The 27,148-nt window shown below is 44.3% G+C and overlaps 1 protein-coding gene across 1 annotated transcript in view; it reads right to left on the bottom strand.

Annotated features, from left to right (window-relative positions):
* Positions 1–27,148, bottom strand: part of ADAM12 (ADAM metallopeptidase domain 12) — a 377,451-nt gene that overhangs the window by 329,225 nt on the left and 21,078 nt on the right. Inside the window, 1 exon segment of the mRNA XM_058298149.2 lies at positions 2,885–3,021. Coding sequence (XP_058154132.1) covers positions 2,885–3,021 — 137 coding nt within the window.

Genomic DNA, 27,148 nt, shown 5'->3' with positions numbered 1-27,148 from the left:
TATTCATTTTATTTATGTGCCCTTCGCTAGAATGCAAATTGTGGGGGGCAGGGGGGCAGGAAGCTTACCCACCTTCCCGACTGATTGCATGCCCAGCAGCAGGCACTTCATAGGTGCTCAGTTACAAACCGGCTGAATGGAAGAAGCAGGGGAGCAAGGAATAAAGCAGGGAAGCCGGAAAGCAAGGAAGCAAAGCTGAAAGTCCACATTCCAAGGTTGGACAGGCATAGCTGTGCTGCAAAAATATTCTTCACCATGATGTTCTGAACATGGGCCTAAGGCACCGTTGTCACGGTTTAAAATGAAGATCCTGACAGTTGTGTCTGTTAACAAGGACAGGCTCACTCACATGCCCCTTTAGCCAGAATCTATCCCACAACCCGTCCACACCTCTACCCCGCGGAAAATTCGGCAAACGTGCAGCCATACGCTAACACTATGGGGTACGTTACACGCTGCCAGTATCCCTTCCCAGGCTGGGTCTCGGTGGTACCCACTAGACATGGGTAAGGACAGCTGGCTCCATAAGCCACACGTGATGAACTGGGGGCCCTTGCAAGAATAATGCCCAACAGCTCCCCAACTCACCTGGGACCTCAGTCCCTTATAATCCTGGCAACTCCGTTATTTTAGATGCCTCCTGCCCTCATGGTTCTAATTCTGGAGATAGACTCCTGGAGAACTTGGCACATTTACCAAGCAATAACTGTTTTCCCTGGTTGTCTGCAAAGATGGTGCTGGTAGCCCACACCCACCAAGTCATAAACTTGCCTGGCAACAGATGCACCTGATTTCCCACCCCACCCCCCTCGAATGTCTAGGATGTCTGAGAGGGCTGGCTGGCCTGAAGGATGAAGCTGGAGGCCAAGAGCAGATCTCCAGCACTGAGCCCATGACCCTCAGTTTGGTGCTGATTCCTCTTCCAGGTAGGGTTGCCAGGTCTAATATAGAAAGCCCAGTTAAATTTGGAGTTCAAATAAACAATGAATATATGTATATATTGGTATAAGTATGTCCCATGCAGTATTTGGGATGTACTTATCCTAAAAATTATCTGCTATTTATATTTTTATTTGCTGAATCTGGCAACCCTATCCCCAGGAAAAGCCCCATATGGCTTCTACTGCCCCAAAAATATTAGGTGGTTACAAATGTTTATATTATTAGTACTTATAATTTTACAGAACAATGTTTTCTTTATAAAACAGTACCCTTCTCTTTTTCTCCATCTATCACATTGTTGTTGTTTTTTTTAAAGATTTATTTATTTATTTATTTCTCTCCCTTCTCCCCCCCGCCGCAGTTGTCTGTTCTCTGTGTCTATTTGCTGCGTCTTCTTTGTCTGCTTCTGTTGTCAGCGACACGGGAATCTGTGTTTCTTCTTGTTGTGTCATCTTGTTGTGTTAGTTCTCCATGTGTGCGGCACCATTCCTGGGCAGGCTGCACTTTCTTTCGTGCTGGGCAGCTCTCCTTATGGGGCGCACTCCTTGCGCGTGGGGCTCCCCTACGCGGGGGACACCCCTGTGTGGCACGGCACTCCTTGCGTGCATCAGCACTGCGCATGGGCCAGCTCCACACGGGTCACGGAGGCCCAGGGTTTGAACCGTGGACCTCCCATGTGGTAGACAGACGCCCTAACCACTGGGCCAAGTCTACCGCCTATCACATTGTTTCTAATTTTGCTGAATAGCAGCATGATGAGATTTTTTTTTCACATTTTAAATTCCTCTTCCAGGAAACATCATTAGTACCACTAGGCTTGACTTGTGCTTTGTATATTAAATTTGCAACAGTCTCCATGAAACTGAGATATTCAGAATGTGCAGATTTGGTATTTGAGTCCTATAATCAAGGCTCTAATCTTTCTTAATGCTCGACTTAAATTGCAAACATCTCTAGAAAATAAATTAGCGATGTAATTCATATTATGATGACACATAAAGGTGGTCGACTGCGAACCTTCCCCAGCAGAGCTTTCTCAATCTCAACATTCTTTAAAAAAATCTGTTTTCTATCATGAAATATAAAAATAGTTCTACATAACAGAAAGACAAAGCCATCTGCATGATCTCTCCAAAGAGCTCATGTTTCTATAGATTATATCACTTTCCAATTGTTCCTACAAATTCTGAAATTTAAGGAAGTCACATATGATTGGCAAAAAAAGGCATCTAAATATTCAATTTAATCACTAACATTTCAAATCTTTTACTATTATCCCTTGTATCAGAGAATGCTCAAACCAAGTGCATGTCAAAAGGAGAAAAATATAAAATTGCATTAAACCTCAAGGCAAAGGTTTTTATAAAATTGCCTAGAGGGAAGCAATGTGGCTCAAGCAATTGGGCTCCTGTCTACCATATGGGAGACACCGCGTTCAATTCCGAGGCCTCCTGGTGAGGCAAGCTGGCCCACGCTGCCATGGAGAGCTGATGGCCTGTGCCACTGCACAGGGCTGAGAGCAAGCACAAATGGTGGTGGTGGTGGGGGGAATAAATAAATAAATCTAAAAAAAATTGCATAGAAATGTTTCTCCCAATAATCGATCAATAAAATCAAAACATTGAGAGCACAGACACAAATATAGAAAAGTATTTGGCACTCAAACATGCAAGTCGTATATCTAGTTAATATAATCAATGGGAATTGATTGAAAAGCAATTTAATAGAGCAAACCATGTTCGGTTCATTCATTCATCAGAGCTATTACATCAAACTTAGTTTGCACTTTATCTTGTTAAGGACAACTTTCATTCCATAAGATAAAGTTAACATCAAAATGGATAAAGACAAAACTTGAAAGAATATAAACACAGGTAATGGGATTTTAAAATTTCAGCAGCCTTAAAAGTGGATGGGGTTGGGAGAGGGGGCAGAGACTGACCTTTGAGTCGCTGTTCTGTACTGGGGCCCAGAGGTCTCCATTCAAAAGAGAGGCAGTCACGACGTCATACACTTCTCCTTGGTCCCTCGTTTGGGTCTGCTGCACGGAAGGTGCTAGTTTACTCTCCACATTCACCCCTGGATCAAAAGGAAAAGAGCCCAGTGTTTCATTCTGATGGGGAAGAGTTTGCCTTCAGAAGCTTATTACATAAATGACTCAGTGAAAATAGTGGAAGTTGAATAAGCGCAGGGAAACACTATAATCTATTCAATAAAGGTAAGTGTTAAAACTGATGAAATTCCTTTCAATTTGACCATAAAATTTTGTAACTCAAAAAAAAGTAATTTTTTTCCCTTCAAGATTTATAGCACGTGCTGGGCTATTATCAAAGTATATAATTTGTACCTCTGACAAGGAAAAAAAATGCAGTGGTAGTGACCTTTTAAAATGATAAATTGATACTTTAACTCTCTCTTAAAAGTCTTAAGGCTTTGACTGTATTAAGACTAAATCCATTTACTTAAGTCCCAGTGAATCTCTTAAACACAATGCCAATTCTCCTCTCTGTACTTCCAGAGTCTAATTTTATATGCTTCAGTAAGGGATTCTAGAGACAAAATTAATTTGCCAGGTTAGACCGACTAGACTGGTTTTATGTGAAAAAAAATCGAGTCATTCAGTAAGTTCTTATATGATCCCATTTCTTGGGGTCTTGTCTGTGGAACCAGTTAATACACTGATGCAGACACAATTTAGCCCCATTTCCACAAATAGTCCAAGTGGAAAGGATAACATTGTCCTCTTCTGGAGAGAGTGTTGCTTTCTTAGCAAACACGGTGATTTCCCTGGCTTCCTCCCCTCTGAGGTCACACTCCTGCTGTTTGGTGCAACTACAATGTCTCGTTCAAGGTTAAGGATGGGCCCAGATTCCCTCACATGGTATTCCCATTTCTTCAACCAGGTCTTGTAATTTTCAGACCTGAGTCATAATAGCACAGTTTTACGTTACTAAAGAGTTCACATTTATTGGGCACAAATGGTATTGAAATTTTAATCCTAGACATTTTACAGTTCCCCAAAGACTTCTGAATACACACCATTTTATCACTCTCAATGTGGAAGTCTGCAGTTACATTCAGGTTACAAAAGGATGACTAGTAACCATCCAACAAAGCCTCCCTAGAAACCCCTGAAGCTGATCAGAAAGCATTTAAAACTCTCAGTTGTCGAGGGCCAAGGGGGCAGCGGGATGGATGTGGCTGGGGGCAGAGCAGGTTAGCTGGGCCCTTGGGCCGTGGGGGGAGGAGGGAGAGGGAGGGTGGGTGCGCAGGCTAAGTACAGACAGGGGTGTGGTGCTCAGAGCGGACGAGCTGCATCTTGTGGGACGACCTGCAGTCAGGTGAGAAGCGTTCATGCAGACAGAGGGGGCTGGCTCCGGAGTGACACCTGTGGCATTTGGGGCAGGCTGCTAGAGGCAGGAAGAATGGGCTATTTGGCGGGAAGGCGACAGATCTCAAGCGGGGTCCTCCTGGCTTCAGAGGTGGCGGCCACTGGCAGCATGGAGCTCCTGAATCCAGGAACCTGCTCCCGTGGCTCGCGCCAACGCCCTTCAGCATGGCAGCAGTGCAGCATCACCCCAGCAGGGACACCACCTGTTTGCAGTGGGTCCCCGGTCCCGTGGTTGCCCGTTCGTTCACTCGCTGCTGAGCATTTACGAACCAGCGACTTGTGACAGGCACTATTTAGGTGCCCTAGACCCAATGGCTTCCTTTAAAATAGCCCATCGTCCTGCTACAGGCCGGCCCCCCAGTGCCGCCTGGAGGCAGCCCCCCTCTCCTCACTTGGAGGTCTCATTGCTTACGTATGGCTTCACCCTAGAAGACTCCTCATCCCAATCCTGTGCATCCTAGAGAGGGATGCAGACGAGGCTACCTCGCCACTCAGATCCTCACAGCAGGAGACAGGAGAGTAAACAAACAAGACTGTAAACAAGCCGAAGTGGCTGAACTGATAGAGCATCCGCCTACCATGTGGGAGGGCCAGGGTTCAACCCAGGGCCTCCTGACCCATGTGGAGCTGGCCCACATGCAGTGCTGATGCATGCAAGGAGTGCCCTGCCACACAGGTTCCTCCCGTGTAGGGGTGACCCATGTGCAAGGAGTGCACCCCACAAGGAGAGCTGCCCCGTGTGAAAAATGCAGCCCACCCAGGAATGGCGCCACACGCAGAGAGAGCTGACACAGCAAGATGAGGCAACAAAAAGAGACACAGATTCCCAGTGCTGCCTGACAAGAATGCAAGTGGACACAGAAAAACACACAGTGCATGGACACAGAGAGCAGACAATAGGAGGGGGGGAAGTGAGGAGAAATTAAATAAAATTTTAAAAACAGGGGGCGGACGACTCGGCCCAGTGGTTAGGGCATCCGTCTACCACATGGGAGGTCCGCGGTTCAAACCCCGGGCCTCCTTGACCCGTGTGGAGCTGGCCCATGCGCAGTGCTGATGCGCGCAAGGAGTGCCCTGCCACGCAAGGGGTGCCCCTGCGTAGGGGAGCCCCACGCGCAAGGAGTGCGCCCCATAAGGAGAGCCGCCCAGCGCGAAAGAAAGTGCAGCCTGCCCAGGAATGGCGCCGCACACACGGACAGCTGACACAGCAAGATGACGCAACAAAAAGAAACACAGATTCCTGCGCCGCTCACAACAACAGAAGCGGACAAAGCAGCAGCAGCAAATAGAGAACAGACAACCGGGATAGGGGGGTGGAAAGGAGAGAGAAATAAATAAATCTTTTCAAAAAAATTTTTTTAAAACAAAACAAACAAAAAGACACAAACAAGACTGTTCCAGTTAACCAACGAGGCTGCTGTGACCCTCTGCCCTTCCTTGGTAAATCCAGTATATTGACTTCCAGATAAGAAGTTAATAAATGCAACAAGGTGATGGGATAGAAAAGCTAGGCGGGGTCACCCTTGGGGGCCAGGGACGGTGGGGAGCATGGTATATGCTGAGACCTGAAGAGGAAAACAATCCAGTCCCATCAAAAACCACAGGAAGAACATGTCAGCAGTGGGAGCAGCAGGTGCTTTCCTCTTCCATAAAACGAGAGTGTGGCGAGCCCCAGGGGAGAGAACGCGCACCGAGGGTGCGTTAGTGGAGGGTGTGTTAGCAGCACGGCGCCCGCCCAGGGAAGGGCTGCAACGCCAGCAGCACCCGCTGGTTTCATCACCATCATTTTCTCAACTTTGCCGCGACCCAGGTCTCTTGCTCAGGAGCCTCAGTGGAACCCATCTGTCGTAATGTGCAGAAACAAAAGTTCTGATCCAGTTCCACAGCTCCTGCAGAGCCAGCCTCTTCAATGCAATTAACTGAACTTCTTTATAAGAGAACTGGCAGGTAATTGGAATTGGATTAAGGCAATTATGGAGTGAAAACTGGAACTCCAAATGAACTTTCCCCTCAACCACTGAAAACCATGCCAAGTACCAAGAGTTACAAGGAGCATTATTGTAATCTTTCGAAAAGTAAGACAAAGTGTTAGGAAAATGATTGCAAGCATATTTTCATTTCGTTTACGCAAACAAGCCAGTACGATTGTAAGCTGCTCCTGGCAACTGTCAATTAACGATTCACTTGTGTTAGTGAGTTAAAGTGAGTCATTCATCACAAATCCAAATGTCCAAGAGTGTGTTAATGGGATGGAGAAAGAATGCTAAAAATGCTCTTGGTGAACTGGAGTTTAGCATCACCCACCCCCCAGGAGAAGCAGAGAGGACAGGATGAGTTTCACAGGTACTCCGGCCCCGATACCGAAGAGCCAGGCCTTACTTCCAGAAAAGGTCTTTGAGCCTAAAGAACTCACCAACCACAGCAGCTGAATGTCTATGAAGGCAGGCAATGGCGCCATGAAATCCAGGTCTCCTGGTCCAACCGTTAGGAGGCCATGGCAGGACCTCCTGCTGGATGATCAGGCTGTCGCCACCTGGCCCTTTTCCCTCCAAGGCACTTAGTGGCAGAGAGAGTTACAGCCACCGAGTCTCCTGAAGGTGAAGCAACAACTGAACATCCACCTCCCCTTTCACCTACATATTCCAGCATCTTAATTCAAGAGAAGCCCCTTTGGGTGGATTTTCTTTTTCTGCAAGAGGCTTTTATTTCTAAATATTCCAAGGAAAACTTAGAGGCAAACTGCCAGCACTTGTAGAATGTTGTGCAACCTTTTTAAGAAATTGAGTAACTGCACCATTTGTGGAGCACAGTATTTATTATCTATGTACATGGATAATGAAGCCATCTCTCAGCTTTTTAATTGGTTGCCCAACATGCCCCCAGCAGTATCTGAGTCAGAATACCGTTTCTTATGAGCTTTGCTTATGTATTTATACACTGGTATTTCTGTTAGATGGTGCAAATAAAAATTTTATTTGTGCTGCATGGATAGACAGAATAAATTATACACAGCTGTGAGATATCCGAATGTATTTTATGGAGTGATCTTGTTGACAAACCATAAAAGCACATCTTGAATGATGTGTACATTCAAGCCCTGGCAACCCAAAGAAAAAATATGACCTTACAAAATAATACGGTTTGCAAATACATTTTGTTTTTCATAATATTTGGGCATCAAGAGAAGTCACAGTTACCTAAATAAAAGTGTTGATTGCTTATATTGGGGAGGAACTTTCAGGTTTTTGCCTTTGGAGAACCTGATATGCTGTTTGCCCTTCTGAAAAAATGGCTATTTTGCTTCTGCTTCTTGGTGGAAGAAAGTATATTAGATATTTTGGTTTCTAACACAATTATCTTCTGCAGCGATCAGCTCTGCTTTCCCATGGGGTGTCTGTGCACCTACTTTGCTTTCTTGTCTGAGTTTGTCATCTTCAGACCTGATTCAAGGGCAGTTAGGAGGAAAGTTATAGTCCCAGTTCCTCAGGCAAGACTCTCTGCAGCAGTGGATTTAAGGTCATGGAAAAGCTGGCAAAGGCGACAGCCCCAAAGATGACTCCAGGGCCAGCCTCCCTCCCACCACCAGGAGTCACCAGAGCCTTGCTGCCTGTGCAAGTCCTGCCCCGCCCCTGCCCCTTTGGCCAGCTTCCTAGGGGTGCCCTGGGAGGAGGAGAGCCACGCCCACGCCTCCCAGTGACCATCAGACATCTTGAAACCACAGACCTGGTTCTGGTCCCGAATCCTTCTGGGTCAAAGTCTGCCTTTGAGGTTCTACCCTCTATGAAATGGGAGCCATATTCTCCCCCTCACAAGTCTCATAGGGTTAAGGAAGCTCACATAAGCCAAAGCCTTAGAAGGGTCTTCACAAAGCTTAGTGCGTAATACCAAAATCCACGCTCCGAGACTTTTAGGCCACCTATAGCCACATGTGATAAGAGAAAATGCCAGGGTAGAGGTGCTGACTGGTGTTCACTTAGGTCCCAGTAGGTATTTGGAGAAACAAACCCTGGTGAGATTGCTAGGAGGACACTATCATACCTGGAGTTCTGGCTTAAGAGGAAATCATTATCAACACCTACATGAGGCGGCAGGCTTGGCCCAGTGGTTAGGGCGTCCGTCTACCACATGGGAGGTTCACGGTTCAAACCCCGGGCCTCCTTGACCCATGTGGAGCTGGCCCATGTGCAGGGCTGATGCATGCAAGGAGTGCCGTGCCACACAGGGGTGTCCCCCGCGTAGGGGAACCCCATGCTCAAGGAGTGCGCCCCGTAAGGAGAGCTGCCCAGTGCAAAAGAAAGTGCAGCCTGCCCAGGAATGGCACCGCACACACGGAGAGCTGACACAACAAGATGATGCAACAAAAAGAAACACAGATTCCCGTGCCGCTGACAACAGAAGCAGACAAAGAATACGCAGCAAATAGACACAGAGAACAGACAACTGGGTTGGGGGGGGAAGGGAGAGAAATAAAATAAATCTTCAAAAAAAAAAAGTTCTCTAGGAAATCTTTAAAAAAAAAAACCAAACACCTACGTGAAACCCGAGAGAAAAGAAGCAACCCGAGATGCCAGAAATAGAACTAAGATCAATATTCTTCTAAAAATCTGATAGTAAAAAAAGATGAGGTAGCCATGAGCTGCATAAAAAAGCCTGGGTCAGCCCCAGATGACTCATAAAGCATCTCCCTAGGCCCCAAATGCCCGAGACCTAAAGAAAACCTGCAGAACTGTCTGAGCAGCAGCCTGTTGCTGAGTAACATGATGGTGATGCTCCCAAAAGGAGAAAACCATGTCCTTGGGTGAGATTCAATCTACAATTGCCACCAAATAACAACGGCAATTTCCATTTCATCTGCAGATTCCCTGAGTAGAAACTAGGAGTGCAATCTTAAAATGCCACAGCTCAAGGACGCCCAAAAGAACCAGCGGCAAAAGTTAATCTGAAAATTCAGAGTAACTTCACTGTGGAGAACCCTAACAAACATGACTTCAGCCAGGAGGTCAAGGTCAACATCAACAGTCCTAAGTCACACTGATGGTCTACACCCTCAATGTGAGCTGAGAATAGCACTTTACACCTGCGGCCTTGCTCCCCCAGACTCATAACTGAAGTTCAGTCATGAGAAAAGCAGCAGATTCTGTCAGAGGGACATCCTACACAGCTCCTGCCCAGTCCTCCAAACTGCCCAGGCCATCAAGAACAAGGACAGCTTGAGAAATGTCACTGCCAAGAGGAGCTGAAGGAGACGTGACAACTTGTAAGATCTCTGAATGGGATCTTGGAACAGAGAAAGGTTAGTGAAAACTAAGGGAATCTGAAGAAAGTGAGGACTTTAGTTAATGTTATTCATACATCAATACTGGTCTATTAATTGTAACAAACAAACATATCATGCTAATTAGGGTAAGACGTTAAGGAAAACGGTGTCCGGTACAAGGGAACTGTCTGTACTGTCTCAATTTTGCCCAACTCTCTTCTTAATTTTTCTGTAAATCTATATACATCTAAAAGTATACTAAAAAAAGCAGTCTGTTAATCATAATAAAAAGTTGATGTGCATTTTCAAGAATAAGCATGCCATTTTGGAGTTCAGTATCAAAGGGCTCAGAGATGACTGGTCATCACTGAGGTTTCCAAATATCAGCAAATTGGAGTGTCTGCCGTGCATCTCTCCCAATATTGCTATTTGCCGCAGCTGAGGAAGAGATGCAGTACCTGCAGACAATCTAAAGAGGCTTCCTTGAGTATAAAAAGGCAGAGGTATGTTAAAAAAGTCTAGCAGTTGAAAGGCCCTTGCTCAGTGCTCCAGGGTCCACAGAGTCAAGTTGAAATAATACCTGACCTATTTTGGATTATTGGCTACAAGGCTCTGGGACAGCAGAGGGGTAAAAGGAGGTACCTGCCATCTGGTTTGGGAAGATGACAGGAACTGTCACATAAAGACGCTGATAAAAGGGTGCTGAAACAGAGTTCAGATTCTCCAAGGTTCTCTGAGAACTAAGAGCGTGGCTCTCTGCTCTGGCAGGCTAAATTATCTGGACATAGTCTGATGTAAGAAGCTTGAGTGAGAGGACATCCTGCGCCTACCACCTGATACACATGGAGAGTCTCAAGCAATTTCTTTGCATCCTTGATGCTCATAATCTTTGTGCATCCAGTGAGTTTAGAAGCTGCTATCCACAAAGGGCTGGCAGGCAGATCAAATGACATTATGAATGAAAAGTGAATGTGGATGTAATTTAATTTCATTTTATTGGGGTTTTTTAAAACACCCTTTGGAAATACACTAAAATGTTCTTATTCATTTTCTTTGAGTGTTGGAGCTATGAATCGTGTTTTTTTTTTCTTTTTATGTATTTCTGACTTTTATATAATCAGCACATAATATTTTGATGATGGGGAAAAAATAAACCTAAAAAAAAAAAAATCACTCATTTGGACTCATGGTGACAAACTAAATGATGGAATGTTTTACTTTCTTACCAGTTTTTCTAGTACACAGCCTTGGGCAAGCTAGAGGACAGAGCTCATTGGGAAATAAAAGCAATCAAGTACTATGGAACAATTACAATTTTGAAAAGATGTTTTATATGTCATTGTGAAATTCAAAGAAACCTAGTTATAGTTTCTCATAAATGTTTCAAGTGGATTCATACCCCAAGCACAAGTTGTTTCTACTGCACATAAAAATAATTTTTCATGCCCATAGCTCCTCCCATCTGTGGGAGGCAAACTCATTTACAACATTAACTTATATTTTTATACTGTTTTGCTGGTCAATGTAAGCTAACACAGACTCATTTTACAAATAAGACTGAACAAGAAAGTTGTACGGGTGTTTTCCTAATGCTGCCCACTAAACAACCAGTGGAACGAAAGGTAAGCCCGAGCCCCTTGCCCTTCAAATGCATTAGCTCACTTCGCCCCTCATAGGGCCCGAGACATTGCGCAGGAATTCGTTTTCTTAATTTCAGGAGTATGAGTAAGGTAGAATTCTCCATTTTCTTTGCAAGAAATGATGGAGAGGGAAAAAAGGAAATATTTTAAAACAAAACAGAAACCCCTATACTCCAGAAGCCTAGAATATAATCTAGGGACTGAATAACACAGTGAACCCAGAGGTGGGTGAGGATTGTGGTTAATGGTATAAATACGAAAATGTCCTTCTCTGAACTAAAACAAATGTATGTCACTACTGCAGAGTGGTGGGAAGGTGGAGAAGCACAGGGAAAAAGCAATTAATGTAACCTATGGACTACAGTCAACAGCAATATCATAATATTCCTGCATCAATGCCAAGGACGTACTGTATTAATGATAGGGGGCTGTAGAAAAGTATGCCAAGTGTATGCTGTTGACCATAGTTAGTGGTGATAGTCTGATGATATCTCATAATTTGTAACAAATGTTCCACAACACTGTAGTGTGTTGGTGGATGGGTGTTGAATGGGAATTCCACACATGTACATGATTGTTTTGCAAGTTCACAACTTCTCTATTAAAAATATATGAAAAACATATACTCCAGGAGGAATTTTTTGGACATTAACGGCCAAAGGGTAAGAATGGAAACAGTTTAGCCCATTTGCTATTGTAAACCTAAGTGGAATTAAACAACAACAAAAGAAGTAATTCTGCAACTACATTAAAGACCCAGTTCCATCTAATGGCACTAACATCCCAGCTGTAGCATTTAGCATTGCTAGAGGCTTTCTGGCAGCAGTTGATGAGCCCGATTTTCTTCTACTCCTCTACCCAGGCCTTGCCTTTCTCCTCTGCGCCCCTTTCCTGCCCAAATCAATATTTTTTCCACCTGGCCACTGCACCCAAGCACAGTCTATACTACAATATCTATTGGATATTTTACTTGCGATGTCTTGTCACCATCACCACCTCAAATTAAACATGTTTAAAAATCCAAAAGTTTCATCCTGAGCCCCAAAACCCACATATGTGTGCACAAAGTTTTATCATGCTTGTCTCACGGCCATCACCTTTCTACTCCTCCTCAAGTCACAGGGCTCAGGGCCTCTTCGTCAACAACTCCAACTGAGGGACAGGGCTTTGTTTTTGCATTCTTTTGGTTTCTGAAAACCAAACGGACTTCTTAACTAAATACTAGATGGCCTCATCAACTGCAGTTTCTCTGTCTTCTAATCTTAAAGGAAAAGGACATTTGAGCAGAGCAAAGATCTATGGTAGGGTTTTCCAGCAAGAGAACATCAACGCAAATGCCCAAAGGCCATCGAGAGCTTAGTGGGTGCTGACAATAGAAAGGAAGCCCGTAAGCTAAGAGGGAATGAGCTACGGGACGCTGCAGGAGCCCAAGTGCAGGAGGCGGATGGGGCTCAGATCACAGCCGGCCTTCCAAGGCAAAGAGTATATTCTGAACGCAATGGGGAGGCCTTCTCGGGCCTTTAGCAGGGTAAATCTGACTCACATTTGAAACAGTCTCTGCCTGACACCGGATGTGAACAAAGGCTAGAGAATGGATGAATGAGAACTCATCATACGGCCCAAACATAGTGCCAAGTGCAGATATATCAATGAACATTTATTGACTACGATGATGGTGAACACTAATTGAACACATTTATGCACCAAGTCCTACTCTAATCCCTTTGCAAGTTTACCTTGTTTAGACCTGACAACAACCCTATGATATATATGTATCTCAAATCAGGGAGGAAACTGAGGCATGGAGAAGTTAAGCAACTTTTCAAGGCCACACAAGTCATGAAGCCAAAGTCATGAAGTTAGACCCAGACAGCCAAGTTCTAAGACCTGTGCTCTTAACTGCACTACATGGGAAACAAACAATCACGCTGGCCAGGAGACTCTTAGAGTAAAATTCAGACTTCCTTCCTGGGTCACACAGTCTGGAACCTCATCTCCTGACAGTTCCATCTTGCTAATTCTGCTGCACCCACACTGACCACCCTTCTGACCCGTTAACCAGCCAACTCGACTCCTACCTCATGTCCTGTGAGTTGGCTGTTCCCTCGAGCAGGTTCTAGACTCAAGCCCTCACTGTTCCCTGCCTCTAACCCTTTGGCTCTCAGCTCAAGCGCTGCTACCTCAGTAAAGTCATCCTCTAGCACCCTGTTAAGCACCCTGCCTCCCAATCCACATTTTCCTCAAGTCACCATTCAATTTTGCTCCTCTCAAATCACTTATCAGTATCCAAACTTGTTTTGTCTGTCTCTACCCTCCTTAATCAAGATGGGAGTACCAAGAGATAGGGCGCTGTATCCTCAGGTGCAGATGAATGTTTGTTCAAGGGATGATTATTAAACAAATCCTAAGTTTCCAAGGTCGGGGTCCTGTGGCTTGGTTGTCACCTTGCAGGGTCTGATGGCGATTTTCTTTTTAGTTTACCCAGCAATGTCTGTCCCTTGCAGGTTGATGCACAAGAGCCAAATCCACATAAGCTTTATTAATAAGCCAGAATTCCAGTTTACTTATTTTTAATGAGAAAGAACTGCCACATCAGCCAGAATCCTTATCTAAGACATTTTGCTTATTATCTTCCCAGCAGGAAAGCTTCCTTGAGAAATCAAATTATGATCAGAACAGAGAACACAGGTGCCGTGATAGAAATCCTCACCAAGGAAGCCTGATACTTCCTTCTCCACTCGAGTGTGTATCTGCCATGAGAGGCAAAGGGGTGCTAAACCCCAGCCAGAACATAGCTGTACACCAAAAGTAAGTGGGCACAGGCTGATTACCGGAACTCAAACGCATCTTCTATAGACAGTTCTCCAGGGCTAGCTCTCAAATGCTTATTAACTTATGGTGTAGTTGACACACACCACCGTTTAAAACATTTCATTTTTTTCTTTATGAGAAAACGCATTTTGAGTTCTAACTCAGGTCCTAGTTTCTGCACCTGAACTTCCATGTGTTCCTATGGGACGATATATTCAGAATTCCAAAAGCCAACTCCAGGAGCATCTCCTACATCTCGTGGCCTGCCGCTGGAATGTTCCCTTCTCCCCTTCTGCACCTGCTGAGCACTCAGTATAGCCACTGATGTGACTTGGGCAGGATAGGCATGGGAGCAAAATTGAATGATGACTTGAGGGCAATGTGGATTGGGAGGAAGGGTGCTTAACAGGATGACTTTACTGAGGCAGCAGCGCTTGAGCTGAGAACTGAAGGGTTAGAGGCAGGGAACAGTGAGGGCTTGAGCCTAGAACCCGCTCAGAGGGAACAGCCAACTCACAGGACATGAGGTAGGAGTCGAGTTGGCTGGTTAACGGGTCAGAAGGGTGGTCAGTGTGGGTGCAGCAGAATTAGCAAGGAAGTCTGAATTTTACCCTAAGAGTCTCCTGGCCAGCGTGATTGTTTGCTTCCTATGTAGTGCAGTTAAGAGCACAGGTCTTAGAACTTGACTGTCTGCATTTGTGGGCTGAGAGGCATTGCCCTGGTTTAAAACCCACACCAATGATGCGTCAGTTCTTCTAAACGGATTTTCAAGCCTGTAAAGTTAGCTCTCCTGTCACATCCAAGGGCCAAGGCTTGTGAGAGGACTACCAGCAATACCAGAGCTTGTCCATGCTCTCCTCTTTCAGCTTCTGATGGAACCCACCAGACAGCACAGCGGACTCAACAAGAGGAGATGCAGTTTTCCTTGGCTTCCCTGCACTAATTGTTCTGGGGGATGGGGAGGCAAGTAAATTTGGTCCTCATCTTTGCCAGAGTTGAAATGTGATTATTTTCATTCATTCAGCAACGACCAGGCTCTGAAGTTGAAAACTCAGTATCACGATAAAGAATGTGGCCCATAAAATTTTGACACCTTGTAAAGAAAGAAAATATTTTTGTTGTTTTTCATTGAACTTTTTTTTATCTTTTTATCAGTTATTTTTATTTCTTAACCTGGGGATTATTCTGTTCATATCCATCACCCATTTTTTTAACCGACATAACTTTTTTCTGAAGTAGTCACATGAACACTTTGTGTTAAGGATATTAAACAGGTTTATTTTAAAACAAACAAACCTGCTGAGCCAGCCAGAATCCTCACCTCAGGAAGGTCTGGGAAGCAAAGGCAGGGGTGATTTCTCCTCCTCTGCTCAGAGGCAGGGTGCTTGAGAATGCGGTGTAGGATAAGAGCAGATGGCATTTCAGGCTGCCCTGTAATCAAGGACAGGTGCTAGCTCTGCCTTTCACCAAAGGTGGGGCCTTTCTAATGTAGAAAATGGAGCAAACAGTACCCAACCCTTGGAGTAGTTGAGAAAATGAAATGGGTGCCCAGCGGAGAGCCTCTGGCACAGCACCTGCTGCACTGGATTAGCAGCGACCTTTCAGAGGGGAGAAAGGAAAGAAACAGTTGAGTATCAATTTTCTACAGGTTCTGCGCTGGGTGTTCTTCCCTTAAGTCAGACTTTGTTCTACCCTCAGGGAGTATAAAGTCTAGTAAAGAAGATCAAAAGGGAAAGCACCTTCAAGAACAATCAGAGGAGAGCTGGAAAACATGACTGCAGGTGAGATGGTCTGGGAGTCTTCAAGAAAGAGGTGCCAATTACACCAGGTTTTGATCAGGTAGAACCTGGGGATTCACCTGGGGCGGGGGCTGGGGAGACGAGGGGAGCTGCTTAGGCCGAGAGAGAAGCTGATGAAGGACAACCTTTCCGATTTATCCTCTTATATTCCAGCAGCTCTGTCTACACAACACTGAAACCTACAGCAAGGGGAAGAAATGGGAAGAAATGGGCAAATATGGGGGAGAGAAAGGTATCAAATAGTCAAGTAAGAAGCGCTATAGTACTATTTAAGCCAGCTTTTAGACTTTGCTCTCCCTGAACATTCACTTTTATTCCACGGGAAGGCTGGACTGAGATTTCCTCCACCTCTGCCACAGACTTTCAAACCCCCCAAAGCCTTCACTGCTGGGGCATTTTGACAGCTATGGCTTAGAAGAGCTAACAACAAACTGGGATCCAGATAGAGTTGTTGAATTTGGCAACTAAAAATACAGAACTCCCAGTTACATCTGAATTGTAGATAAACATGGGGACATGTTTACACTAAAAGATATTATTTGTTGTTTCTCTGAGACTCAGAGATAACTGGGAGTCCTGCGTTGATCTGGCAGCCATAGATTCAGGTGTCCTTGAGAAGGTCACAGGCCCACAAAGCAAAATAATAATAAGTTCTTAGGAGCATGTTCTAGTTTCAAAATTTGAGATTAACTCAGAATGCCTTAAATCTAATTATTCTCCATCAATTTAAAATGACCAGCAATATTTTCTATGGCACAGGATTTGAGAACAAAGAACCTAGGGATATATTTTTAAGGGGGAATATGGATTTTATGTTCATGGGAGAATCCACCTCATAGAAGCAACTGGATCCTCTTAATCTTCTAGCTTCTATAACACAACTGCTGGGAGACACAGTCTATACACAATAAAGTGTTTCATTCAGGGATCTCCTTGACTCCATCCGTCACTAAAGCACATGTTTGGCACAGATTGAAAGCCAAAAGCAGTCCAACAAATATTTCAAAACTGAATTTATATCTTCCTAACACATGGTTTATATACGGATGTAATACCTAGAGAGTTTTGCAGTTCTCAAAAAATATCCTGGCTAAACTACAAATAATGTCTGCAGCAGACCACAATACCAGAATTATTTGCTTTTTAAATGTTAAAGAAAGCTAAGTTGTTGAGGGGGGCGCTGCCAGAGATGCCTGCTTCAGTATGCAATTGTTATAAGGAACAAGAATCCAAATACATCTACAATAAGCCAAATATTTGTATAATTCCTTGTATAAAGAGGAAGCTCCCCTCGAAAGCTCTGACTGAAGAGGGAAATTAATGACAGCAACTCACATTTTAATAAACTCTAAGAGTTCTGTACATCCTCAACAATTCTGAATACCTCTTCCATTTAGGAAAACCATTTGGACATCAAATCTACCGCAATGCACATACTGCCTCTCATGCTTGCCTCTCCTATTCTAAAGGAGAAAAAGGCAGCCTGATGGATTTCTCTGAACCCCAAAACACACAGGTATGCTGGACTGTTCTTTTATGTGGTTTCTCCCATAAGACAAATTTCCAGATGAAAACTGAAGATTATCAAAAGATAGATATTTCATCTTCCATATCAAAGAGCCACATATTTGTGGACTTCTGTTTTTCTTCTTTTCCATTTTTCCTCCACCTATCTGCCAGCACGTGGAGGCCGTGTCAGTCTGTTAGAGAGCAGATGACATTTGCCACTCGCTGGCCAACACTCATCTTGTAAATATTTCAATACTTCTCCCTGTTCCGAGAAGAAAATGGGAAACCTGGAACTAAAAGCAAGCAAGGTCCACATGCTGGCATGTATTGTAGTTCTAACTTTTCCAGTGTGTCCTAAAGATTTTTTCATGAGAAGGGCTGGGTGGGGAACAAAGAAATTGTCACAGAGATTTACTGTGGAAAGAGTATAATTTGTATTTTTCAACTTGACACTATCTGCATGAATCAAAGCCACATGGAGAGAGAAATCCCTCTTGAAGGCACACACAGGCACACTTAGACGCACATTCACGTGTGCCTGCCGTGCCTGGAGGGGGACTCAAGGTCCCTAGAGGGCAACCTTTGGGAGGGGACAGGGTTGAGTCCACCCCAAGCAACTAGGACGGCTTCTGGGGTGTCTGCACCCACAACCAGAGCCTCTCACTTTGACGGTACACCGTTACCAACAATCTAGGAAGCTCCAGCCCAGAGCCCGACTCTGCTCATTTCTGGGAGGATTTTCTGTAGTGACCTGCGTGTGTGTTATAAGGGACAATCCTGTATTAGATGCCTCCTAGTCATCAGACACTTTACAGTTTACAAATTGTTTTCCAGAACTGCTATGTGCCATTCACTCGGCCTGCACAAGAGCACAGAGATTCAAGTCTCCTGAGTATATACCAGCCCTGGTGTCAACCACAGGTTCAGTAAAAGTGATGGAAGAGGCATGTGTAGAAAGGTCACCTCTGAGTCCAACTCCATCACACTCAGGAGAACAAATTACAAAGCAGGGCCCACTGACAAGGCCCTGAACTCCAGAGCCATCTGCCATGACCATAGAACCTGTGTGTCTCTATAGCCCTGAGGAGCACCAGGACCTGGGGTTATATCTACTTTGGCTGTCTCTTGGATCCTGCTGAGTTCCAACTCCTACGGTCAATGGACTTATGCAGCTAACAGGGAGGTGAAGAAGGTCACCCACCACACCAGGGAACCGAGAGCACCTACAACTGCAAGCAGGAGAATGGCATCATCAACCATGTAGGACCAAAGCTCCCTCTCGATTTAGAGGTGGAGTAGACATCAACAACCTAGGGTCCACAGGATGGAGGAATAAAATATGGATTAGAGTGGACTTGCTGGTATTCTACTATAGAACTGTTGTGACTCTAGCAATGAAGAAATTGTATCACTGATGTGCAGACAGTGGCCATGGTAGCTGCCAAGGGCAGGGAGAGGGAAGAAGAGATGTGCTGTGGGGGCATTTTGGGGACTTGGAGTTGTCCTAAATGATACTGCAGGGACAGATACTGGACTTTATATACCCTCCCATAACCCGCTGAACGTGCTAGGGGAGAGTGTAAACTACAATGTAAACTATAATCCATGTGGTGCAGCAGTGCTCTAAGATGTATTCACCAAATGCAATGAATGTGCCACAATGATGAAAGAGGTTGCTGATGTGGGAGGAGTGGGGGGTGGGGTGGGGTATATGGGAACCTCTTACATTTTTTTAATGTAACATTTTTTGTGATCTATGCATCTTTTTTAAAAAAAGACAATTAAATTTTCAAAAATTTTTTTAAAAAAAGGGGGGGGCGCACAGAGAGAGCTTCTACTAAACCCCTTCTACCCAGGCGGGGATAAGAAAGGGGATGGGCAGGTGGGAAGTGAGCCTCCGGCCGTTGGCTGAGGAGGGACTCGAGTCCAGGGACTTCCACCTTGTCTGCCACTTTGGAGCCAGAGTCCCCGAGGCCGCAACAACTGGCCAAGCCCAAAGCCCTGTCCCCTTCAGCCTGTCCCACTTACTTGCATCGCACCTTGGCTCATGCTGGTCTCCCATCTGTCTGGAGCACCAGCTCCCACCCCTCCCTGGTATGTCCACATCTGTCACTTAATTTGATGAAGCAAAGGTGCCGGCTGCCCAGAGGAGCTGGGCTCTGGCATAGCCCCTCCCGGTGGCTCTCAGGGTCCTGCGGCCACACCCCGCTACTCCCGCACAGAGCTCTGCCGGGCGGCCGGGACTCCCTCCCGCCCCGGCTTCCCCCTCCAGCGTCGGGGGCTCCGTAGCCCTCTCAGCCTGGCCAGTGCGGCCTGCTGGTGACCGGCCTGCCTGCCAGCTGTGCCCTTTGCTGGCTCCACCTACACCCACAGGACCCGGCTGTCCACTTTGATGGGGGCATTCAACATCAGCCAGCACCCCTGAGCTACAACAAGCCCTCCCCGTGGGGGGAGCTGGCCAGTGCCAGTGGTGGTGGGGACCTGGAGACATGACGTGAGGGCAGGGACTGCGTCTCTCTCCTCTGAAACCCTAGCCACACGCCCAGGTCATGGGCCAAGTGTAAGTGTGCTGAATGGATGGTGAGGGCGCGACAGAAGGCACCGCTCCAGGGCGAGCAAAGCGCAGGTGTGCTCACTGCACACGGCCCCGCCTCCTCCGGCCCTGCTCTCAGACCCTGCCCCCCCTAAGAGGCACGAGCCCCAGAAGGCCGTGTGCAGGCAGAGGGGGTGGGCTGCCTGTCCCCCCATTCCAGCACTGCGCTCCCCTGGCCTGTGCGCTCACCCCCAAGGAGGGACCCGTTAGAGTCGCAGGGCAGTGGGACTCTGCGCCCTCCCCTTTATCACTGAAACCGTCCTGTCCCCTCTACTTCAGACAAAGGCTCGTCAGGGGTCCGTGCTGGGCTTTTCATAGCAGGACCTCAGACCCTCGGGTGTCTCAGGGCCCAGCACCCTCCGCGCTCCTCCGAGGCTCAGGCCCACCCAGCCGTCTGCACCCAAGACGCCTGCCGCATGCTCAGGCACGCGTGGGTGAGGAGGGACCGGCCGTTCTCCTCTCAGGCCCCTTTCAAGCCTCCTAATGAGCTCGGAGCCTCCCGGCGCACCGTGCCTGGAGCCTCCCGGGTCTCAGGCATTTGCTCATCACCCTTTTCCACAAAAAGCGAATGTCCACAGGAGCAGCCAGGGCACTGCTGTCTAGCTAGAGCTTAACAACATTGATGCTTAACGTCTATTTATTTTTACAGTACTTAGGACAAGTGATACCAGACTTCTATTTATAATATGGATGTATCATTTCCTTCTGAAAGTAAAATTGACAAAAATTTAAGTAAATTCTAGAACAGGTGATACACAGCTAGAGGGAAAAGTCCTGCAGGCAGTCCTCAGGTAACTCCTAACTGGGATGCTACCTGCTGCACAAGCCCCTAGGCCATCCGTAGCTAGGAGATGTCTCTGCACAGAATTACTTGGGAAGCTTGGAAAACGGGCAGAGGTCCCCCACTGACAGAGGTGAGGTACACAAATTTTCATTCATCACAAAATCCCAGGGGTGATTCCAGTACAGGCCATCTGGTAGACCTAAGGACTCAGAGCTCTGGCCCAAACAATCCCCGGCCACCAACCTAAAATTGAAGCACAAAGACTGTTCTTGCTGTAGGCGTTTTCCCCATTTAGTGACTCCCGCTACCACGCGAACAGGCTCCAGTGCTCTAGAACCATCCATCCACAGAACATGTGGGCATTTTCTACATACAAAACACAATGTATAGATTCAAAGGACTTGCCACCCACTTCCTTCCTGAGGCCACACCCTATGAACGGAGCAGACACACCACACGGGAACTCTGATATGGATACACCCACAACCTCATGAGACTGTTCGACCCACCAGCCTTGAGTGCCAACTATGTGCCGGTCCCTTGGGATCAAGAGCCAAAGCCACAAGCCCAGGTATGAAAGATTTCCCAGCGTAGCGGAGAAGACAAGAGTGTCAGACAAGATAGTAGAGCACACTACCCAAACCAGGAGAAGGGACCTGGGGCAGAAGGGACAGTGGGGCCAGGGAGGGCTTCCCGAGGGGCAGGAGTTAACAGGCAAATGGGCAGGCGGCGCGCGGGCACAGCACCCAGGGCTGAGAAAGCTCCGAGCGCAAATGCACTCACAATGATAAAACAGGGCAGCACCGTGGTTACCTTGGTCTATTTTTCCCTTTAATTTGCAGAGTATCTCAACCTGATCTTTAAAGAGCCGAGGGACAGTGAGGGCCTCTGGTCACCAAGGAAGGTCGATAAGAGACTTATTATGACTCCAATGCCAACTGCTGTTGTGCAGACACAAAGCTGATGGAATCCACATTTGGCCTGGTCCTCCTCCTCTTACACCTTTTGGAGCATTTTGTAAAGAACTCTCCAGAGTCCCTGAAAGGAGAAGAGCCACCTTCTCCCACCAACTGAGCGCGCTCGGCCCAGTGGCTCCTCGCCTTCCAGCTGCCCCCATTTTAGGAAGCGCATTCTCCAGGGTTCTGTCCTTCACAGGTCTACAAGAGCACAGCTTATCCCTGGGCCAGGGGAATTATATTTACCACAAATTCTACATTCCTAATGTTAGACCAAGTTAAAAAATAATTTTAAAAAGATATTTGCATTTCTTCACTGAAGCTTACTTTTCCATTCATACTCCGTCCCTGCCTCCAGAGAACCCCACTCCATTAATTTGGATTCTACCTTTGGAGACAGTCACTTGATCTTCTCAGCCTTACCTTCCTCATCTGAAAAAGGTCTGAGCTGATATATGGCTTGTCATCCTGGCTCTTAGGGATTCCAAAACTGCAGTGTTTTTATTACAGTTATTTTTAATTTTTATTACAGTTTACAGTATTTTCCAATATTTCACAGTCTTTATATTCCAGTATTTTATTAGTTTATTTTTATGATTGTTATTTTTATTACGGTAAAAGCTCTACAACGCGGTCCACGGCAATGCTAATTTGTTGAATGCAGTTGGCTCCTGCCCTCCATCAAGCCTTTGCTTTCAAGTAACTAATGACCCTGCGCTCTGAGAGGGGCAGGGAAGGATTCAAGGGCCCACGGTCAGCTGAGCACAGCACAGTGGGGAATGTGTTGTGGGGGACAGAGGGCTTGACAAACCTATTAGTAAAGTGGCATGAGAGCGGGACTGTGTCCCCAGCATCATGCAGAGCAGCTGGCATGGAGTAGGTGCTCAGTGAACACAAGGAGGGAATGGGGAAAAGGTTGGTAACCACGGGACTGGGCAACTGTCTAGGTTTTGATGTAGCCCTAAAATTCCGTAGTTCTGTGCAATCCATAGGCCCTACTGACAGTTATACATGCAAATGACATTTGTTATAATTAAAATTTTAGTCAATTTTTTAAAGGTAGCGTTTTAATACACTGGAAAAGAATATTTAATCGAAGAACAAACTGGTTGTTCATAAAAGAAAGTTCTGAGGGAGTAGTTCTTTAGGAAAAAAGAATTCATGAATATCTAATTCTCGGGGTAATGCATACACCTGCAAAGTAAATGCCAAGAAACTGGCCCCAGCAAGAGCTTTTGTAAAACACTGCTAAAAAAAAAAAAAAAAAAACTATTTGGAGAAAGGAAGGCTCAGTAAAGATATCTGATCCATGAAATTCTAGATCTACACATTCATTTTCATGTCGTGGCGAAAAAGGGAGATGGAGTTTTTTCACATATTTATATTGAAACTCTCATGGCTCTTTGCTTTCACAGCACTTCACAGAAAATCTATCACACAAGCTATTATGCCAACTTTCAAACTGCAATTCCTCATAGCAAAAGTTTTAAAAGGTAAGTGATTTAAAATTCTATTTAAAGAACACTACACATCAAAATAGAGGGAATCAAGCCAAAAATTTACTAATAAGAATATACTTTTTAATGCTTTTATTATTTTTATTATAAGAGTTGTGACTATAAATGAACAAAGCATTCAACTAAAAAAAGAAAAAACAATGAAAATTAAAAGGATTTAAGAAGTAAAAGCAGAAATTACTACATTAGAAGCCATAAATAATAGGAATAGATTTGATCAGTAAATCCAAGACTTAATTCCTCAGACAGGTCAAATAAATATCCAATCCTCTGACAAATCTAGCAAAGAGAAAGAGCAAATGTGGATACAGAGCAATTGGGATAATTGTAGGTAAATGCTAATCAAGTATGCACTCTTTATACTAATAAATCTGAAAACCTGGATGATATAAAAGATTTCCGAGGAAAAGGAAAAGTTACCAAAATCTGTTCAATAAGTAGAAGAGCCAATGACTACATAAGAAAGTTGGAAAATCTGTAAGAGATCTGTGTCTCAAAGACATTGGGCCCAGATACTTTTAAGAGCAAGTTTTTTAACTCCCAAAAGACAGAGTATTCACATTTTACTTATTCCAAAACACACACACACAGCAAAAGCTCACATTAACTTGACAAAAAGAAGACTGACATCAGAATCATTCAAAGGTAGGACATAAGAAAGTTCAGCACACAGCAGATGGCAGAATGGCCCTATGGCTTTGCCCTCCCTCTACTGGAAAACCGCTCACCTGTTGGCTTTTCAGTTCATCCCATTAAGAGGTAGAGTCTACTTCCACACTCCTTGATTCTGAGTTGGGCTACCTGACATGCCAATGGAATGTTAGCAGATGAGATGCAAACACAGGCCCAAAATGGACTTGCATGTGAGGACTTGTTAGTTTTCTTACCTCTGATGGAGGGATGGGGACGATGTGGAGCAGGGCCATGTCCCTCCTTTAAGAGGGGACCCACAAATGTAAGCGGCCCTAGCCAAGACCTCCTGCACTGCCCAGCCTAAGTTACCGATGGGCAGACTCATGTGCTGTACTTTTACTGTCTTAAGCCACTGAGTTTGGGGCTGATTTATTAATCATTATTATTGTTTCAATAGACAACTGATGTAAGGCCACTTTGCCTTAACACGGATATGAAAATTCTAAAAAGTAGGACCCTAGGAAATTAAATTTAGCAGCGTATTAAAAATGATACACCTTAACAGTTTTGGATATATCTTTAACATGCAAGACTATTTTGATATTGGGAAATCCATCTATGATTAATTATATCAATATATCAATGACAATTACACAGTAGGTCAGAGTATTAAGAGAACTAGAGAGAGAGAAGATATAGTGCGTCAGTAAGTACCTAAAACACCCCGTCAGTGAGCCTTACTTTGAAATTTATGCTCCCCAGTGTAACAGAGTTAGCCTCACTTACAGTTTCCCTTCACATGGGTCTTCTGCCCCTTTTATTGGAACCTATAATTAAACATATGTCCTAGAGACTTAAATCTTTTGTCTGTTCATGTGCTGGTTGAGCCCTGAATCTCAGGAGAGATGCAACACCTACTCTCCAGTTCACTGGACTCACCCAGGACAACCAACAATGAGATGATAATGGGCAACGCCCATCCCAAGGAATAGAAAGTGTCTGCAACTGTAAGCAAGATAGTTCCATCCATCTGCCCTATGGGATCTAAGCCCCCTCTCAATTAGAAACAAAGTGGACATCACTATCCCCAAATCCTCAAGATTGGGGAATGAACAATGGACTAAAGTAGACTTATTATTATTCTGTTTAAGACTTATTATTCTAGCAATGGAAGAACTTTTATCACTTATATAAAAGCAGTGGCCACCAGAGGTTCTAAGGGGAGGAAGAGGGAAAAATGGGTGTAATACGGCTGCATTTTTGGGACATTAGAATTGTCCTGCATGACTTTGCAGTGACGGATATGGGCCATCATACATTTTGTCATAACCTATAAAATTGTGCAGGGCAGAGTGTAAACTATAATGTAAACTACAGTCACAGTTAGTAGCAATGTTTCTATGTGGGTTCATCAACTGTAAAAATTATACCATACTAATGAAAGATGTTGTTAATGTAGGAAAGTATGGGAGTGGGAGAGGGGCATGTAGGAATCCCCTATATTTTTCAATGTAACATTTATATAATCTAAAGCTTCTTTAAAAATAAAAAAAAAAATTAAAGTACCTAAAAGACAGTTGATAAATTCAATATCCAATACTGATTTTTTTAAAAAACCACTTGAGAACCAGAAATAGATTCTTCCTTAGAATAGTGAATTTGCATAATAAATCAATAGCTAACAGTACCATCAATGTTGAAATACCAGGGGTCTTCACATTAAAGACCAAAACAAAAGAATACCAGCTATTCAAGTTTTTAAAGCTGTTCTTTATGTTTTAGACTTCAATAAAGCAATAAAAAATTCAGAGAAATAAATGTTAGAAAAGAGAAGTTATTTATAAGAAATATAATTAGTGACCTAGAAAGTCCAAGAGAATCAATTTAAAGTCTGTTAAAAGCAGCAAGATATTTTAATGATCAGGACAGCTGCAAAATGTATATATAAAAATCAATATAAGAAAATACCATTACTAAAATAAAATTGAAAATAGAATCCCATTTATAATGACAAGGGAAAAAAAAGAGCTAGAAAAAAGGCACCTAAAAATACTTAGTAAGAAATGGGTGGTAATGTTCATCCAAAAAATATGGCTTACAACAGATGAGTGCCGTAATATATAAATAGCTCTTAACAAATTACTAAGGAAAGGCAAATATCTCAATAGAAGGTGATCAAAGGATATAAACAGGCAATTCAAAAAATAGGAATCACAAATTATTAATAAAGAAATAAAAATTCCATCTCCTTAGTAAGTATTTAAAGAGAACCTCCTTCCCTTAAGCCCCCACATTCATTCTGTGTGCACAGACTTCTACTAGAATAATACTCCTGGGTCTCTCTTCACCCTCTTACTCTCTCCCAAACCTTCAGGAAAGGATCAGTGACAAAAAAAAATTGGGGAGGAGGAAGCAGGCATTGTGGCTCGCTTCCTTCTGGGTTTTCTCCCCTCTGCTTGAATCTCCCTGTCTACAGAACATTTATTCTGGTCTGCTCTCTACCATATCTTAAGGGGTATGCCCTGTTAGGCAAGACCCGATATTGCCCAGTGGGGCTGGTGACTGCCTGATTTGGAAATGAATAGTAGCAAACCCACTCCCCACTCCATCACAGATCTAAAGCCAAATTCTCCAACAGTTTTTCAGTAATTAAACTAAGAGTTTCATCTCCATCATTCTGTCTCCTAAGTAATTGTTCTGAACCTAAAAGGAGAAGATGCGTGTGGCTTATTAGTTTCCTAAAATCCCACTAATAAGTTTAAAATTAAAATATTTTAACCTAGAAAATTGGCAAAGAAAATTTGATGGTTGATAACAGTGTCACTAGCTAGTGAAAAGGTTTCAGAGAAATTAGCTGAAAAGAACATAAATTAGCATAGCCTTCTGGAGGGCAAATTGGAACATGCTGAAAATTTTAGGAGGTTTATTCATCTCTGAATTAGCCCACAATTTTAATGTAATGTTCACATTTATTGTGATTTCTTTTAGATTCCAAAGTTTATATGGGAAACAAATGAGAAAGTCCAGAAAAACCCTGAAAGTAGTGCAGGGCCCTAGATCTACAAGATATTAAAAAGTACCAAGAAGCAATAATGAAGCAGGTAGTACTAATACACATAGACAGAGTAATTTTTTATGAAAAGCAAAAAAACTGATCCAAATATATATAAAATTATCGCATATGAGAGAGGTAGCATTGCAAATCCATTGAAAGTAAGTAGTGGTTACAACTGGGTAGCCATCTTTGAAAGAAAATGGATTCCTATCCTCTTTATAGCAAATTAAATGCTAGATGAGCCAATGTCAAATAGTTTAA

Source organism: Dasypus novemcinctus, chromosome 6, assembly GCF_030445035.2.
Source record: "Dasypus novemcinctus isolate mDasNov1 chromosome 6, mDasNov1.1.hap2, whole genome shotgun sequence".
NCBI classification, from domain to species: domain Eukaryota; kingdom Metazoa; phylum Chordata; class Mammalia; order Cingulata; family Dasypodidae; genus Dasypus; species Dasypus novemcinctus.
Note: the sequence above shows the minus strand (reverse complement) of the source record. Positions and strands in the feature narration are given on the sequence as shown.